Source organism: Electrophorus electricus, chromosome 24, assembly GCF_041902795.1.
Source record: "Electrophorus electricus isolate QZ-2024a chromosome 24, ASM4190279v1, whole genome shotgun sequence".
In the NCBI taxonomy this organism is placed as follows: domain Eukaryota; kingdom Metazoa; phylum Chordata; class Actinopteri; order Gymnotiformes; family Gymnotidae; genus Electrophorus; species Electrophorus electricus.
The window spans coordinates 780,601-795,000 of record NC_137520.1 but is presented as its reverse complement, the minus strand read 5'-3'; the positions used below and the strand labels follow the sequence as shown (position 1 = coordinate 795,000).

Here is a 14,400-nt window from a genome sequence, read left to right as displayed (position 1 = left end):
AGTGTTACTGGGGTAAGAGAGTATGACTTCTACAGAGCATTGCTGGAATAAGACAGTATTACGCCTTCAGAGTATTATTGAATAGGTAATAAACAGGAGCAGGTTAGCAGATCATGTTTGCTGTACTAGGAATAAACAGGAATGAAACAGGAAGTCCTCAGCAAGACGTGTATTACATAGTGATGAGCACCAGCTCCTGGGTTTGTAGGACAGACTTTCTCCTAAATCTTACTTTTGGATTGAGGAAACTGGAAACTAGACATGCACATTTTCCCCTTTACACTAGGCCTTTATACCTGAGGGGTGTGTGTGTGTGTGTGTGTGTGTGTGTGTGTGTGTGTGTGTGTGTGTGTGTGTGTGTGTGTGTGTGTGTGCACGCGTGTAAGTGTGGGAATCTTCTTTATTCCTGCCTGTTTTCATGTTCACAGAATAACGAAACACACACACCCACACACACACACACACACACACCCTCACACACCCACACACACACACACACACACACACACACACACACACACACTCACACACCCACACACACACACACACACACACACACACACTCACACACCCACACACACAGCGCTGGAGTGTGTCCCCCTCTGCTCTACAAGCCAAATCTTTTAAAAGAGTCCAGCTTCTGTGTCTATTGTTCACACTCACCCTAAAGAGACAGTTCTGTCCATCTGTCCCACTAAAGCATCTATCTATCTATCTATCTATCTATCTATCTATCTATCTATCTATCTATCTATCTATCTATCTATCTATCTATCTATCTATCTATCTATCTATCTATCTATCTATTCTCCTCAGTCTGTTAGTTTGGTTTTCCTTGCGTTTGGCTCTGGTTTATTGTGTGGTAGAGGTCGGAGGTCAGAGGTCGGGGTCAGGGGTTAATTAGTCTCGGGAGCAGCTGGCTCACAGCCCTGGTCTCACTGCTGAGCTCTTGAACTTTGAGAGCTTCGCTCTGTGGTGTTTTGTGGTTAGGCTCTTTGATTTCAGACACATCCAAAAAACAGTTTTCCAAACCTTTTTTCCGAATGACTGGAACGATCAGGAAGCAGCCCTGATTGGCCTCTGTTCTCTCCCCGTTTGTTGATGTGTTTCTCAGAACTGCTGTAAATTTCCGCTGAATGTGGCCTGCAGTGACTCGGTGGGGAGGTCCAGTGTGTGTGTGTGTGTGTGTGTGTGAGTGTGTGAGTGTGTGTGTGTGTGTGTGTGTGTGTGTGTGTGTGTGTGTGTGTGTGTGTGTGTGTGTGTGTGTGATCAGTGATGAAGAGCGGACCCCATACCGCACATCCCCACAGCGCCACCAAAAAAAGACTCCAAATTTGAATGCCAGATTCTCAGCCTCATTCTTTCTCTCTCTCCATCCCTCATTCTTTCTCTCTCTCTCCATCCCTCATTCTTTCTCTCTCTCTCTCCATCCCTCATTATTTCTCTCTCTCTCTCCAACCCTCATTCTTTCTCTCTCTCTCCATCCCTCATTCTTTCTCTCTCTCTCTCCATCCCTCATTCTTTCTCTCTCTCTCTCCATCCCTCATTCTTTCTCTCTCTCTCCATCCCTCATTCTTTCTCTCTCTCTCTCCATCCCTCATTCTTTCTCTCTCTCTCCATCCCTCATTCTCTCTCTCTCTCTGTCCCCCTCACCACCTTTATCCAAGCGTGAGGTCAACCCGATTAACTTTTAAACACCCAAATTTAGATCTTGCTCTGTCAAGTCATCTGTTTCAGCGGCGTGCCAACGCCTACCACATAGTCATCTACCACAGGGCCACGGAGCTTCACAACAGCCAATGCTTCCTGCCCTTGCTTGGCTAAGATCCTCCCTCTGGCTTGTGATTGGCCTGTTGTCTCATCAATCACAGCATATTCACACAGCGTCTCTACTGTAGCGCCAGAGTTGGCCCAGGTCACTCCCGGCTCCGAAATTTGTCAAACAGACATCAGGTGAAACAAGGTCACCTCACTCTCTCCTAGGCCAGTCTCTCTCGCTCTCTCTCTCTCTCCCCCTCTCCCTCTCTCTCTCTCTATCTTTCTTTCAGCATCCCTGTCAGAATGCTCCAGGATGTGTAAGATAGCGGCCGTGTTTAATTAACTTTGACCTTTCTGGGCGTTAAGGACGAGATGAAGAGATGTGGCCTGACCCAGGAGACGTGTGGAGACGTCCCACACTTTAGGAAAAACACAGCGCTAGCTTTCTCTCTCCCTCTCTCCTTCTCTCTCTATCTCTCTCTCTCCCTCTCTCTCTCTTCCTCTCTCTCCCTCCTTCTCTCCCTCTCTCCATCCTTCTCTCTCTCCTTCTCTCCCTCTCTCTCTCTGTCCCTCTCTCTCCCTCCTTCTCTCCCTCTCTCTTTCTCTCTGCCTCTCTCTCTCTCTTCCTCTCTCTCTTCCTCCTTCTCTCTCCCTCTCTCTCCCTCTCTCTCTCCCTCCTTCTCTCCCTCTCTCTGTCTTTGGCTGTCTCTTTGCTTACGCCTCTGAAGTTGCACCATGCAGATGTGTGGGTCGTCTGGGGTCGTCTGCGGATTCTCCTCATCTCTGCTCTCTGTACATCTGCAGGGTTATTTGTCAGATCCATAAAGAGCCTCCATCTTTCTGTGCCATGCACAGACAACATGGTGGCGAGTGGAATGATACCTTTATTTTAGCTTAAACCCTAAGGGGATCATGTGTATGTGTGTGTGTGCCTGCATGTGTATGTGCATGTCTGTGCATGTATGTGTGTGTGTGTGTGTGTGTTTGTGTGTGTGTGCATGTATGTGTGTGTGTGCCTGCATGTGCATGTGTGTGTGTTTGTGTGTGTCTGTGTGTGTGTTTGTGTGTATGTGTGTGTCTGTGTGTGTTTGTGTGTATGTGTGTGTGTTTGTGTGTGTGTGTGTGTGTGTGTGTGCATGTATGTGTGTGTGTGCCTGCATGTGCATGTGTGTGTGTCTGTGTGTGTCTGTGTGTGTCTGTGTGTGTGGTTGTGTGTATGTGTGTGTGTGTGTGTTTGTGTGTATGTGTGTGTGTGGGTTTGTGTGTGTGTGTGTGTGTGGTTTGTGTGTGTGTGTGTGTATGTGTGTGTGTGTTTGTGTGTATGTGTGTGTGTGTGTGTGTGTGTGTGTGTGTGTGTGTGTGTGCATGTGTGTGTGTTTGTGTGTGTCTGTGTGTTTGTTTGTGTGTATGTGTGTGTGTGTGTTTGTGTGTATGTGTGTGTGTTTGTGTGTATGTGTGTGTGTGTGTGTGTGTGTGTGTCAACACTATGATCGAGCCCCTAAGCGCTAGTGCCTGTGTGTGAACCCTCCCATCAGTGCACGACACTGACAGGTTGGCTGAGTCCTGGAACCAGGGGATGTCTCATTGGTAATCGGGCCTGTCAATCATCTCTGTTGAGCTTTTCCACCTCAAAGGCCAGTGTGTCAGCCCCTGAGCTCAGCCAGACACACACCTCAGTGCCCTGCTGGTCCCCTGCACCTTACATTCATTGGAGTGTTAACACAATACCCTTTAGATAATTAAAGGGTGTCGTGATCAGTGAGTCGTGCCCTAGTGGTGCAGGAGTGTAAGTCCCTGGTCTGCATGTACATTTGCAGTTTTACATTTGCTGAAGAAACAAAACACATCAACACAAAAAATGGTCAGTTTTTTTTTGTGTGTGTGTGTGTGTGTGTGTGTGTGTGTGTGTGTGCGCGTGTGTGTGTGCATGGGCATGTGTGTGTGCGTGTATGTGTTTGCGTGTGCATGTGTGTGTGCGTGTTTGCATGTGCATGTGTGCGTGTGTGTGTGTGCATGTGTGTGTTTGCGTGCGTGTGTGTGTGCATGCGTGTGCATGTATGTGTGTGTGTGTTTGCGTGCGTGCGTGTGTGTGTGTGTTTGCATGCGTGTGTGTGTTTGCGTGCGTGTGTGTGTGCATGCGTGTGTATGTATGTGTGTGTCTGTGTGTGTTTGCGTGCGTGTGTGTGTGTGTTTGCGTGCGTGTGTGTGTGCATGTATGTGTGTGTGTGTTTGCGTGCGTGCGTGCGTGTGTGCGCATGTGTGTGTGTGTTTGCGTGCGTGCGTGCGTGTGTGTGTGTGCATGTATGTGTGTGTGTGTGTGTGTTTTCGTGCGTGCGTGTGTGTGTGTGCGCGCATGTATGTGTGTGTGTGTGCATGCGTGTGCATGTATGTGTGTGTGTGTTTGCGTGTGTGTGTGTGTGTGTGTGTGTGTGTGCGCGCATGTATGTGTGTGTGTGCGTGTGATCAGTGCGGCATCACATTATAGCTACATTAGTTCATATTATTCTGCAACTCTGTATGACTGTGTACACAATATTTGCACCCACATTTACACCACTCTGTTTAAACGTTAAATCTTTGCTTAAACCTCCCTTTTTGGGCCACTTCTGCCACACCTGGAACTGCTTTGGCGATACAAAATGATTTTGTCACACCAATAAAGCTCATTTAAGATGAAAACTGAAAACATTGAGAGTATGAGGGAGAGAAAATACAGAGAGAGAGTGTGTGTGTTGCTAGAAATGTCAAGCAGGAGCGTGTAGACGCCCGCACCGTAGCACCCTCCGCAGGCGGTGTGTGAGATCGCAGCATAACGAACCCGCAACATGCCCCCTGGCTGCCTCTGTCTCTGCTCCCAGCTCACGTGTGAGGTGCCCCGGCTGGTGGCGCGGGGTATTTACAGCCTCGGGGGAGCGGGAGAGTGCCGAACTGGCTGATTGTCGTTAACCTCTTCTGTCTGATCATCTCCATCTTCTCCTGCCATCAGAACCCAGGACTCAGGGTGTGAAGCAGAGCTCACAGCGGGGCGCAAAGCAGTAAGGGATGGAGAATGGTGTAGCCCTGCTACCCCACACTACAGCGGGGGCCGCATACCGGCCAGGGCACTGGAGGTGTTTGGGAACATGCCAACTGATGTGTGTGTGGTGTGTGAGCTGGTCTGAGAGAACACTCAGACACTCAGCCCTACCAAGAGGAAGCAGGGATACTGGGAACCGTCTCAACCACCAGTTACAACCAAGAACATTGGTCAAATAAAATAAGAAATGTCATTGTACCTTCAGAGACGGTGTTCATCAGGAGCATGAAAAACATCAGAAAAGGGTGATTAGTGTCTGGTGGTAATGTAGCTGGTGTGGGGGTACCACCCCAGTGATCCCCAGTACCATCCCAATGTCTCCAGTACCACCCCAGTGATCCCCAGTACCATCCCAATGTCTCCAGTACCACCCCAGTGATCCCCAGTACCATCCCAATGTCTCCAGTACCATCCCAGTGATCCCCAGTACCATCCCAATGTCTCCAGTACCACCCCAGTGATCCCCAGTACCACCCCAGTGATCCCCAGTACCATCCCAATGTCTCCAGTACCATCCCAGTGATCCCCAGTACCACCCCAGTTATCCCCAGTACCATCCCAATGTCTCCAGTACCACCCCAGTGATCCCCAGTACCATCCCAATGTCTCCAGTACCACCCCAGTGATCCCCAGTACCATCCCAATGTCTCCAGTACCATCCCAATGTCTCCAGTACCACCCCAGTGATCCCCAGTACCATCCCAATGTCTCCAGTACCACCCCAGTGATCCCCAGTACCATCCCAATGTCTCCAGTACCATCCCAGTGATCCCCAGTACCACCCCAGTGATCCCCAGTACCATCCCAATGTCTCCAGTACCATCCCAGTGATCCCCAGTACCACCCCAGTGATCCCCAGTACCATCCCAATGTCTCCAGTACCACCCCAGTGATCCCCAGTACCATCCCAATGTCTCCAGTACCACCCCAGTGATCCCCAGTAACACCCCAGTGATCCCCAGTACTGCCCAGTGTCTGCAGTACCACCCCAGTTTTCCGCAGGAAAATTTTGAGTTTTCCTTCAGTTCCTTAACACAGAGGAATGGGAAACAGGGACACTGGAGTGCAGTTGGAACAGAATGATTCCAGAACGCTTTGAGCAAGGAGCAAAATTCGCTGACGCTTCGCTGGTGGTGTACCCAGATCAGTTACTGGTGGTGATGAGGCTGGGTGATTAGTCTGTGTTGATTTGGCTGGGTGATTAGTCTCTATGGCGATGTAGCTGGGTCTTTAGTCACTGGTATGTTTATTCCCTGTTGTGTTTATTCTTTGGTGTGTTTATTCTCTGGTGTGTTTATTCCGTGGTGCGTTTATCCTCTGGTGTGTTTATTCCCTGGTGTGTTTAGTCTCTGGTGTGTTAATCTTTGGTGTGTTTATTCTCTGGTGTGTTTATTCCCTGGTGTGTTTAGTCTCCGGTGTGTTTAGTCTCTGGTGTGTTTATTCCCTGGTGTGTTTATTCTTTGGTGTGTTTATTCTCTGGTGTGTTTATTCCGTAGTGTGTTTATTCTCTGGTGTTTTTATTCCCTGGTGTGTTTATTCTCTGGTGTGCTTAGTCTCTGGTGTGTTTAGTCTCTGGTGTGTTTATTCTCTGGTGTGCTTAGTCTCCGGTGTGTTTAGTCTCTGGTGTGTTTATTCCCTGGTGTGTTTATTCTTTGGTGTGTTTATTCTCTGGTGTGTTTTTTCCATAGTGTGTTTATTCTCTGGTGTTTTTATTCCCTGGTGTGTTTATTCTCTGGCGTGCTTAGTCTCTGGTGTGTTTATTCTCTGGTGTTTTTATTCCCTGGTGTGTTTATTCTCTGGTGTGCTTAGTCTCTGGTGTGTTTATTCTTTGATGTGTTTATTCTCTTGTATGTTTATTCTCTGGTATGTTTATTCCCTGGTGTGTTTAGTCTCTGGTGTGTTTAGTCTCTGGTGTGTTTAGCCACAGGTGTGTTTAGACAAACCAGATTCCTGATGGAGAAAAAGCCTCTACTGCTGGGTAATTCAAGAAAATGCTACCATTACCCCTAAAGTGAGAGACAGAAAGAGAGAGAGAGAGAGAGAGAGAGAGAGAGAGAGAGAGATGAAAGTAAGCCTAGTGTTTGCAATTTGGAATGACTACATAATTGGTAAATGTCATGATCTATCTCTGTCCTTTGTTCTTGATCTCCCTCTCTCTCTCTGGCCTTTTGCTTTCCCCTTGTTCCGGGTGATCTACAGCGGTGTACCTGCAGAGTAGTGTAATAACGTCTCCCTGTGTGCGCTCACTAGGTGTGTGTGAGTAGATGCAGAGTGCTCCGAGTTACTGCTGGAGCATTGTTGTGTCAGATCTAGCCTCAGATTGGGAATACTGATATGGGAATACTCAATATGGGAATACTGATATAGGAATACTCGATATGGGAATACTCGATAATGGGAATACTGATATGGGAATACCCGATATGAGAATACTGAAATGGGAATACTCCATATGGGAATACTCTATAATGGGAATACTGATATGGGAATACTCAGTAATGGGATTCAGAATCTTTTTTCTCGTGCCTTCCTGCAGCTGACCTCAGCCACCAGGTCGATCCCAGCATGACTTTTCCCAGGCGGTCTCCTCAAAGCCGGGAAAGCCACCTTCACAGGGAAGCTCCAGGAAACTCCTAGTCTGTCACGAAGCCCAGAGCAGAATTCTGTGGTTGCTAGTTTTGTTTTGTTGTCTGCGCTTATTTGTTAGCAAGGGGACCTAGCGGAGCTACTAGTCATGTGAACTGCAGTATTAATGCTTCAGCTGTTGGCAGCGCTCGTAGGAAACATCTATCAAAGCATCAATAAAGAAACAGGAACATGGGTCCAAAGTATATCATATGGATCTGAAGTATATCATTTATTGAATATCATCAATATTTCATCAGTATTCATCAGGTTTCTTTTCTGTGTCTTCGGAAAGCGTGTGCACACAGGAGGTGAGTTCAGGGAGTCACACTTTAGGGTTTCTGGCTTTGACTCCAATCGATGTTTCAGTTCAGCCTTCACACTTGGTCCAGGACTTGGTCCAAGACTTGGTCCAGGACTTGTGTCCCCACCCACAGCCGGGGCAGTGTTGACGGCCGATTTGACTTGACAGCAGGAGCAGCAGGTCTCGCGTCTGTCCACGCTCGCACACACTCGTGCACACGCTCACATGCCACATTCAGCAGCAACATTTGTGCATTGATTGTTTATCCGAGAGAAGGTGTGTTAATGTCCGAGCAAACGTACAAACTCTGTCATTAGACTGGGGTCAGTGGTGCAGTCTATGATGCACACTGAACGTTGAGTGGAGAGGTTTTGTGAGACTTTAAAGAAATGTTGATGACAGAGATTCCTGAGTCCTTCTAGGGGTGTGTGTGTGTGTGTGTGTGTGTGTGTGTGTGTGTGTGTGTGTGTGTGTGTGTGTGTGTGTGGCCCACACCACCCTACAGTTGTACCCAGATCAGTGGCCATTCCAAGCCTGCTGTGGTATCTTATGTTTTGTAAAACCAGCAGGGTCACTGAAACATGTCCTATTATAGCAACGATCTGGAGAAGTGGGCGGAGCCACCAGATAGCACTCTGAAGAAGTGGGCGGAGCAGGCCAGATAGCACTCTGAAGAAGTGGGCGGAGCAGGCCTAGATAGCATTCTGGAGAAGTGGGTGGAGCAGGCCAGATAGCCTTCAACGCCCTTCAGGAGCTCCAGTTGTAAACCGTGGGTGTAAATGTCGTTTGTACAGGTTAGATTTAATAATTTAGAACTTAACACTCTCTCTCTCTTTCTCTCTTTCTCTCTCTACAGTTCACTTCAATGATTGTTTGGGGAACCAGGGTGTGCAGTTGGAGAGCAGTAATCCTGGTTTCCGGGTGGAGGCAGATGGCTCTGTCTACACCCAGACAGAGGTGGAGGAGTCCAGGCTGAGAAGCCCCATCAACATTACAGTGACAGCACACACACACACGTGGGAGACTACTGTTGAGCTGGAACTTGAGGGACAGGAGGTAGGGGTTTAAAACACACACACACACACACACACACACACACACATACACACAGACACACACAGACACACACACACACACACAGACACACACAGACACACACACACACACACACACACACACACACACACATGGGAGACTACTGTTGAGCTGGAACTTGAGGGACAGGAGGTAGGGGTTTAAAACACACACACACACACACACGCACACACACAGACACACACACACACACACACACACACGTGGGAGACTACTGTTGAGCTGGAACTTGAGGGACAGGAGGTAGGGGTTTAAAACACACACACACACACACACACACACTCACACACATACACACACACACACAAACTCACACACACACACACACAGACTCACACACACTCTCTCACACACACACTTTCTCTCTGTGTATATCTATGTATGTCTATGTGTGTGTCTATGTATGTCTATATATATTGTGTATATATATATATATATATATATATATGTACAGTATACAATATATAATATACAATATTATAAAGCATACAGTATATGGTATATAATATACAGCATACAGTATATAGTATTCAGCATACAGTATACAGTATATAGTATACAGTATAGTATATAAAATACAGCATACAGTATACAGTATATAGTATATAGTATACAGCATACAGTGTACAGTGTATAGTTTATAGCATACAGTATACAGCATATAATATACAGTATATAGTATATAATATACAGCATACATTATATAGTATACAGCATATGGTATACAGTATATAGTATATACTATACAGCATACAGTATACAGCATATAATATACAGCATACAGTATATAGTATACAATATATAGTAAATAATATACAGTATATAGTATACAGTATATAGTATACAGTATACAGTATATAGTATACAGTATATAATATACAGCATACAGTATATAGTATACAATATATAGTAAATAATATAAAGTATATAATATACAGCATATAGTATACAGTATATAATATATAATATACAGCATACAGTATACAGTATAAAATATATTGTATACAGCATACAGAATATATTATACAGTATATAGTATACAGCATACAGTTTATAGTATATAATAAACAGCATACAGTATATAGTATACAGCATACAGTTTATAGTATATAATAAACAGCATACAGTATATAGTATACAGTATATAGTGTACAACATACAGTATATATTATACAGTATAATATAAGCATACAGTATACAGCATATAATATACAGTATATAGTATATAATGTACAGCATACAGTATATAATATACAGCATACAGTATATAGTATACAATATATAGTAAATGATATACAGCATACAGTATACAGTATATAGTATACAGCATACAGTATACAGTATATATTATATAATATACAGTATACAGTATATAGTATACATAATATAGTATATAATATACAGTATACAGTATATAATATACAGTATACAGTATAAAGTATATAGTATACAGCATAATGTTTATAGTATATAATATAGTGTACAGCATATAGTATACAGTATATAGTGTACAGCATACAGTATATATTATATAGTATATAATATACAGCATACAGTATATAGTATATAGTATACAGTAGATAGTGCATACTATGCAGTATATAATATACAGTGTATAGTATACAGTATGTAATATAGAGTATAAAGTATACAGTATATAGTACATAATATACAGTATATAGTATACAGTATATAATATACAGTATATAGTATATAATATACACCATACAGTATATAGTATATAATATACAGCACACAGTATACAGTATATAATACATAATATAAAGTATATAGTATACAGTAGATAGTACATACTATGCAGTGTATAATATAGAGTATATAGTATACAGTATGTAATATAGAGTATAAAGTATGGAGTGTACAGTATATAGTACATTATATACGGTATATAGTATACAGTATATAGTATATAGTATACAGCAAACGGTATACAGTATATAGTACCATGCAAAGCACACGACTGCTCATGGACCAGGTGTGTAGGCTGTGCGGTGTGTGTGTGGGCTGTATGTGGTGTGGGGGTGTATAGGGTCTGTGTGGGCTGTGTGTGGTGTGTGTGGTGTCTGTGGGCTGTGTGTGGTGTGTGTGGGATGTGTGTGTTGTGTGGGTGTGTGTAGTGTGTTATGTATAAACGTAATTTATGGTAAAACATTTACTTTGTGGTTTGATCTGAGAGAGCGTTCCAGCTGTGTGTGTGTGTGTGTGTGGAGTGACGTTCCTTCCCGGAGAGTGTATGCTGGCGTGACTCTCCACAGATGCTCCAGTTCTGGTTTATGATCTCATTATAGTAATAAGCAATGTTACTGATCCACTGATGCGGATCAGACAGCGGATCAGACCACTGCTCAGCTGAATCTCATATACAGATGATTGTCTATTCAACTCAGACTAGTTTTGGTGTTAATTCGACGTCCCTGTTGCGGACCCCACACCCCCTTCCTAACACCGACCCCTACTGCCTTCTCACCAGTAACTCTCCACTTCCTGTTTCCTGGGCGTTTTCTTTGTGGTGGTTAATTGTGCGCTGGTGGTTTTAACTCGGCAGCCTGTAAAAAAATGTTTGTCTCCAAATGTTTCATCCAAATATCTGTTCTGGTTGGACCCAACACTGGACTCTGCTCAGAGTAGTAGTTTTTAAGCTCTTAGACCTTTCCACTAATAGCGAGGGGTTCCAGTACCCGAAGACTGAACTTCCAAAGTTGGCTGTCTCCTCAGACGTGCACATGCTGGCATGGCCATGCGAATCGCCTCGGCACCCACGTTCCGTTCACTGGGGATCCCGTCACCATCTGCGTGTCTGGGAATTCTGTTGGGGGTCGTGGGATGTTCATATCTTTGGCGTTTCTTCACTGTCCGGCTAGACTTCGGCGTAGCTGCGTGAATATTAGTAACCTCTGGCTCTTGGAACCGTCTATAATTCAGCATGTATTCTCTTTCCAATCGGTCTCAGATCCTGTGCGAGTTAAGGAAGCGCCCATCGACGCAAGTCCGCGGGTAAATACGTCTTTTATACTGAATTAACTTTTTTAATTCCTCTTTGGATTAGATGTTCTCTGACACTTAAGGAATGGAGGTTGGGCTTCACTTGTCAAGCTGTCTCCCAGCGACGGCTCTTTCTTAAACACAGCGGCTTGCGCCTCAGGATTAGCAACCATTTTTAGAGATAAATTCAAATGCCGATTACTGACCATGACGGAGTGTTTGAGTTTTGAAGTGCAGCTGTGTCTAACAGAATAAGCATGTTCTGTGTCCCGCGCCAGTGTATAGATCTGCCAAACAGGAAGGATTTTATCCAGGAAATGTCTGTTTTTTTAATCTATGGCTTTATCCAGCACGGATAAAGTCTTGATTCTTGGCCGTTTTAACATTTCCATCTGTTGTCCTTCTAAGCCTCTGAGTGGGTGGAGTTTCTACCTCTGCTCCATCCATTTAGTTTGGCCCTGTCTGGTGTTTTGCTTTAATGAGCAGAGATCAGACCTGATCTTGTCATACAGGAGATAGAGAGAGCAATAGGAAGTGTGAACTGAACAACTGAACAACAGGAAGTGTGTTACCAAACAGTAAGTGCTGAAAGTTTCAATTGATCAATAGTTGTGCAGTATATTTGATGTGCTCAGTCCACGTCCACCTCCTCCTAAACACCGTCTATCCTCGGACTGCCCACTCTCTGTCTCCATACTGGTCACTATCTGTCCCTGTACTGGTCACTATCTGTCCCTGTACTGGTCACTCTCTGTCCCTGTACTGGTCACTCTCTGTCCCTGTTCAGTACAATGTATAAGATGAGGCCTCACGCATCCTGTAACTCCTCGTCTGCCTGTACTGGTGTTCCTTTAGTTTCTAGCAGTGAGAGTCCCCTCAGGGCATGAACACTGATGACCTGCTTTACTCACTTCTGCACGTGCTGACATTAGAAATTCAGTCGCTCCTCTACAAACCCAACTCCAGCGATGCCTGTGTCCTTGTAAAGGAATACAGGAAGGACGAAAAAGGACAACCTTCACGTCTCTGCCCGAAATATGAAAGAACGACTGGCAAACTCTCCAAATGCCGCGCGAGAAAAATATTTTGCTGACATTACCATAAAACCCCTCTGACAGGCCTTGAGTTTCTTTTAAACACAATTAATCCAGCTCTTCACCCCATCATTAAGACAGCCCTGGGGCCCCTGCAGAAGTATGTGAGGATCTTATGAAATGCTTATGAATCTTTTATTGACTAAATTTATAAGTGCACATATTTTACCACCTACCCATGATGCTTCTGACATGCCCACGTGTTGTGCTTTCCTCAGTCAGCTTGAGTCAGTATCTACACCCTGTCTGAGTTACCTTTGCTCTCTGGATGTGTGTCCCACACGCCCTCGCAGGGACTGTGATGCAGGCTCAGCAAACAGTCCTGCTCTGTCCTGCCTCTACCCTGCAATCACCCAGCCTCTTTTAAATGCACCAGGCCCAGACCCGTTGGTTCTGACCCACTTTCGACCATCTTGAAGGTAACAATAGTTCTGGAGAAGTTTTTTCTTCTCGCAACTTTCCTAATTTTTAAGCACAAACCATTTTTTCAAAAAGCTTCAGTTAGGTTTTAGACTCCTCCCTAGCATGTCTGACGATTCACTATGAGCTGTTGACTCTAGAAAGTGTGCTGTTTTAGTTCTTTTAGGCCTGAGAGCAGGTTTTAATACTGTCAATCACACTTTTCCCTCGACCGTCTGAAGTGTTTTTTTGGCTTCCACGCTACTCCACTGAAATGTTGTGCCTCATACTTGGACAGCAGAAGTTTTTTTCTGTCATTCCACCACAGCATCTACTGCATGTGGAATACCTCAGGGCTCTACCTCGGGACCTGTCCTGTTCTCCCTGTACATGTTCCCACTGGTCTCCATCTTCCGGAGGTACAAAATATCGGATCTTTGTTATGCAGATGGCACGCAGATGTACCTCCCACTTAAGTCTGGTGAAAGCGACTCTGCTGCTCCTCGCTGACTGCTCACAAGCTGTAAAGCGTTGGATGTCAGAACCGGGAGAAGACAGATATGGTTATATTTGGTGCTACTTGTTCTCTCAGAGATATAGTATTGTCAGCTAATGTACCGAATCAGATGTCAACATCTTTGTGTTATTTTTTTTCTTCTTTCAAATTAAAAAACAAATCAATGCAGCTGTGAGAGGTAGCTAATTTCAACTCAGGAATATCGCCAAAACTGAACCACAACATGTCTTGTAAGGACCTGGCCGTTAACACCCTCATCTGCTCTCACACTGAATACTTCAATTCGCTCTACCTGGCAACACCTCAGTCACGCTCCGCACACCTGCAGTTATTCCAAAATGGTCAGTCAGCTACAGAGTGGATTTCGAGGCTTGGCTGTTCATTTTTGAAGCGCTACCCAGCATAGCTCCAAGCTACACCTCTGATCATATCGACCTTCGCCCCGCCTCCCGCCCCGGAGCTACTGATCACAAGGGTTTATCTGTTCCACAAAAGGAAGAAGGTCAGAAGGTGAGCGGACTCTCTCCGA

General features: G+C 45.0%; 1 protein-coding gene across 6 annotated transcripts in view; it reads left to right on the top strand.

Annotated features, from left to right (window-relative positions):
- Positions 1 to 14,400, top strand: part of LOC113589297 (cadherin-4-like) — a 302,611-nt gene that overhangs the window by 198,579 nt on the left and 89,632 nt on the right. For 4 of the 6 annotated variants that reach the window (XM_081706680.1, XM_035522244.2, XM_081706681.1 and 1 more), the window contains one exon: positions 8,620 to 8,819. In XM_081706680.1, the coding sequence (XP_081562806.1) occupies positions 8,620 to 8,819 (200 nt within the window). Of the gene's footprint in view, positions 1 to 8,619; positions 8,820 to 9,054; positions 9,102 to 11,607; positions 11,874 to 14,400 lie in introns of those variants that run through there. The other 2 variants (XM_035522245.2, XM_081706683.1) reach the window with 2 other exon arrangements.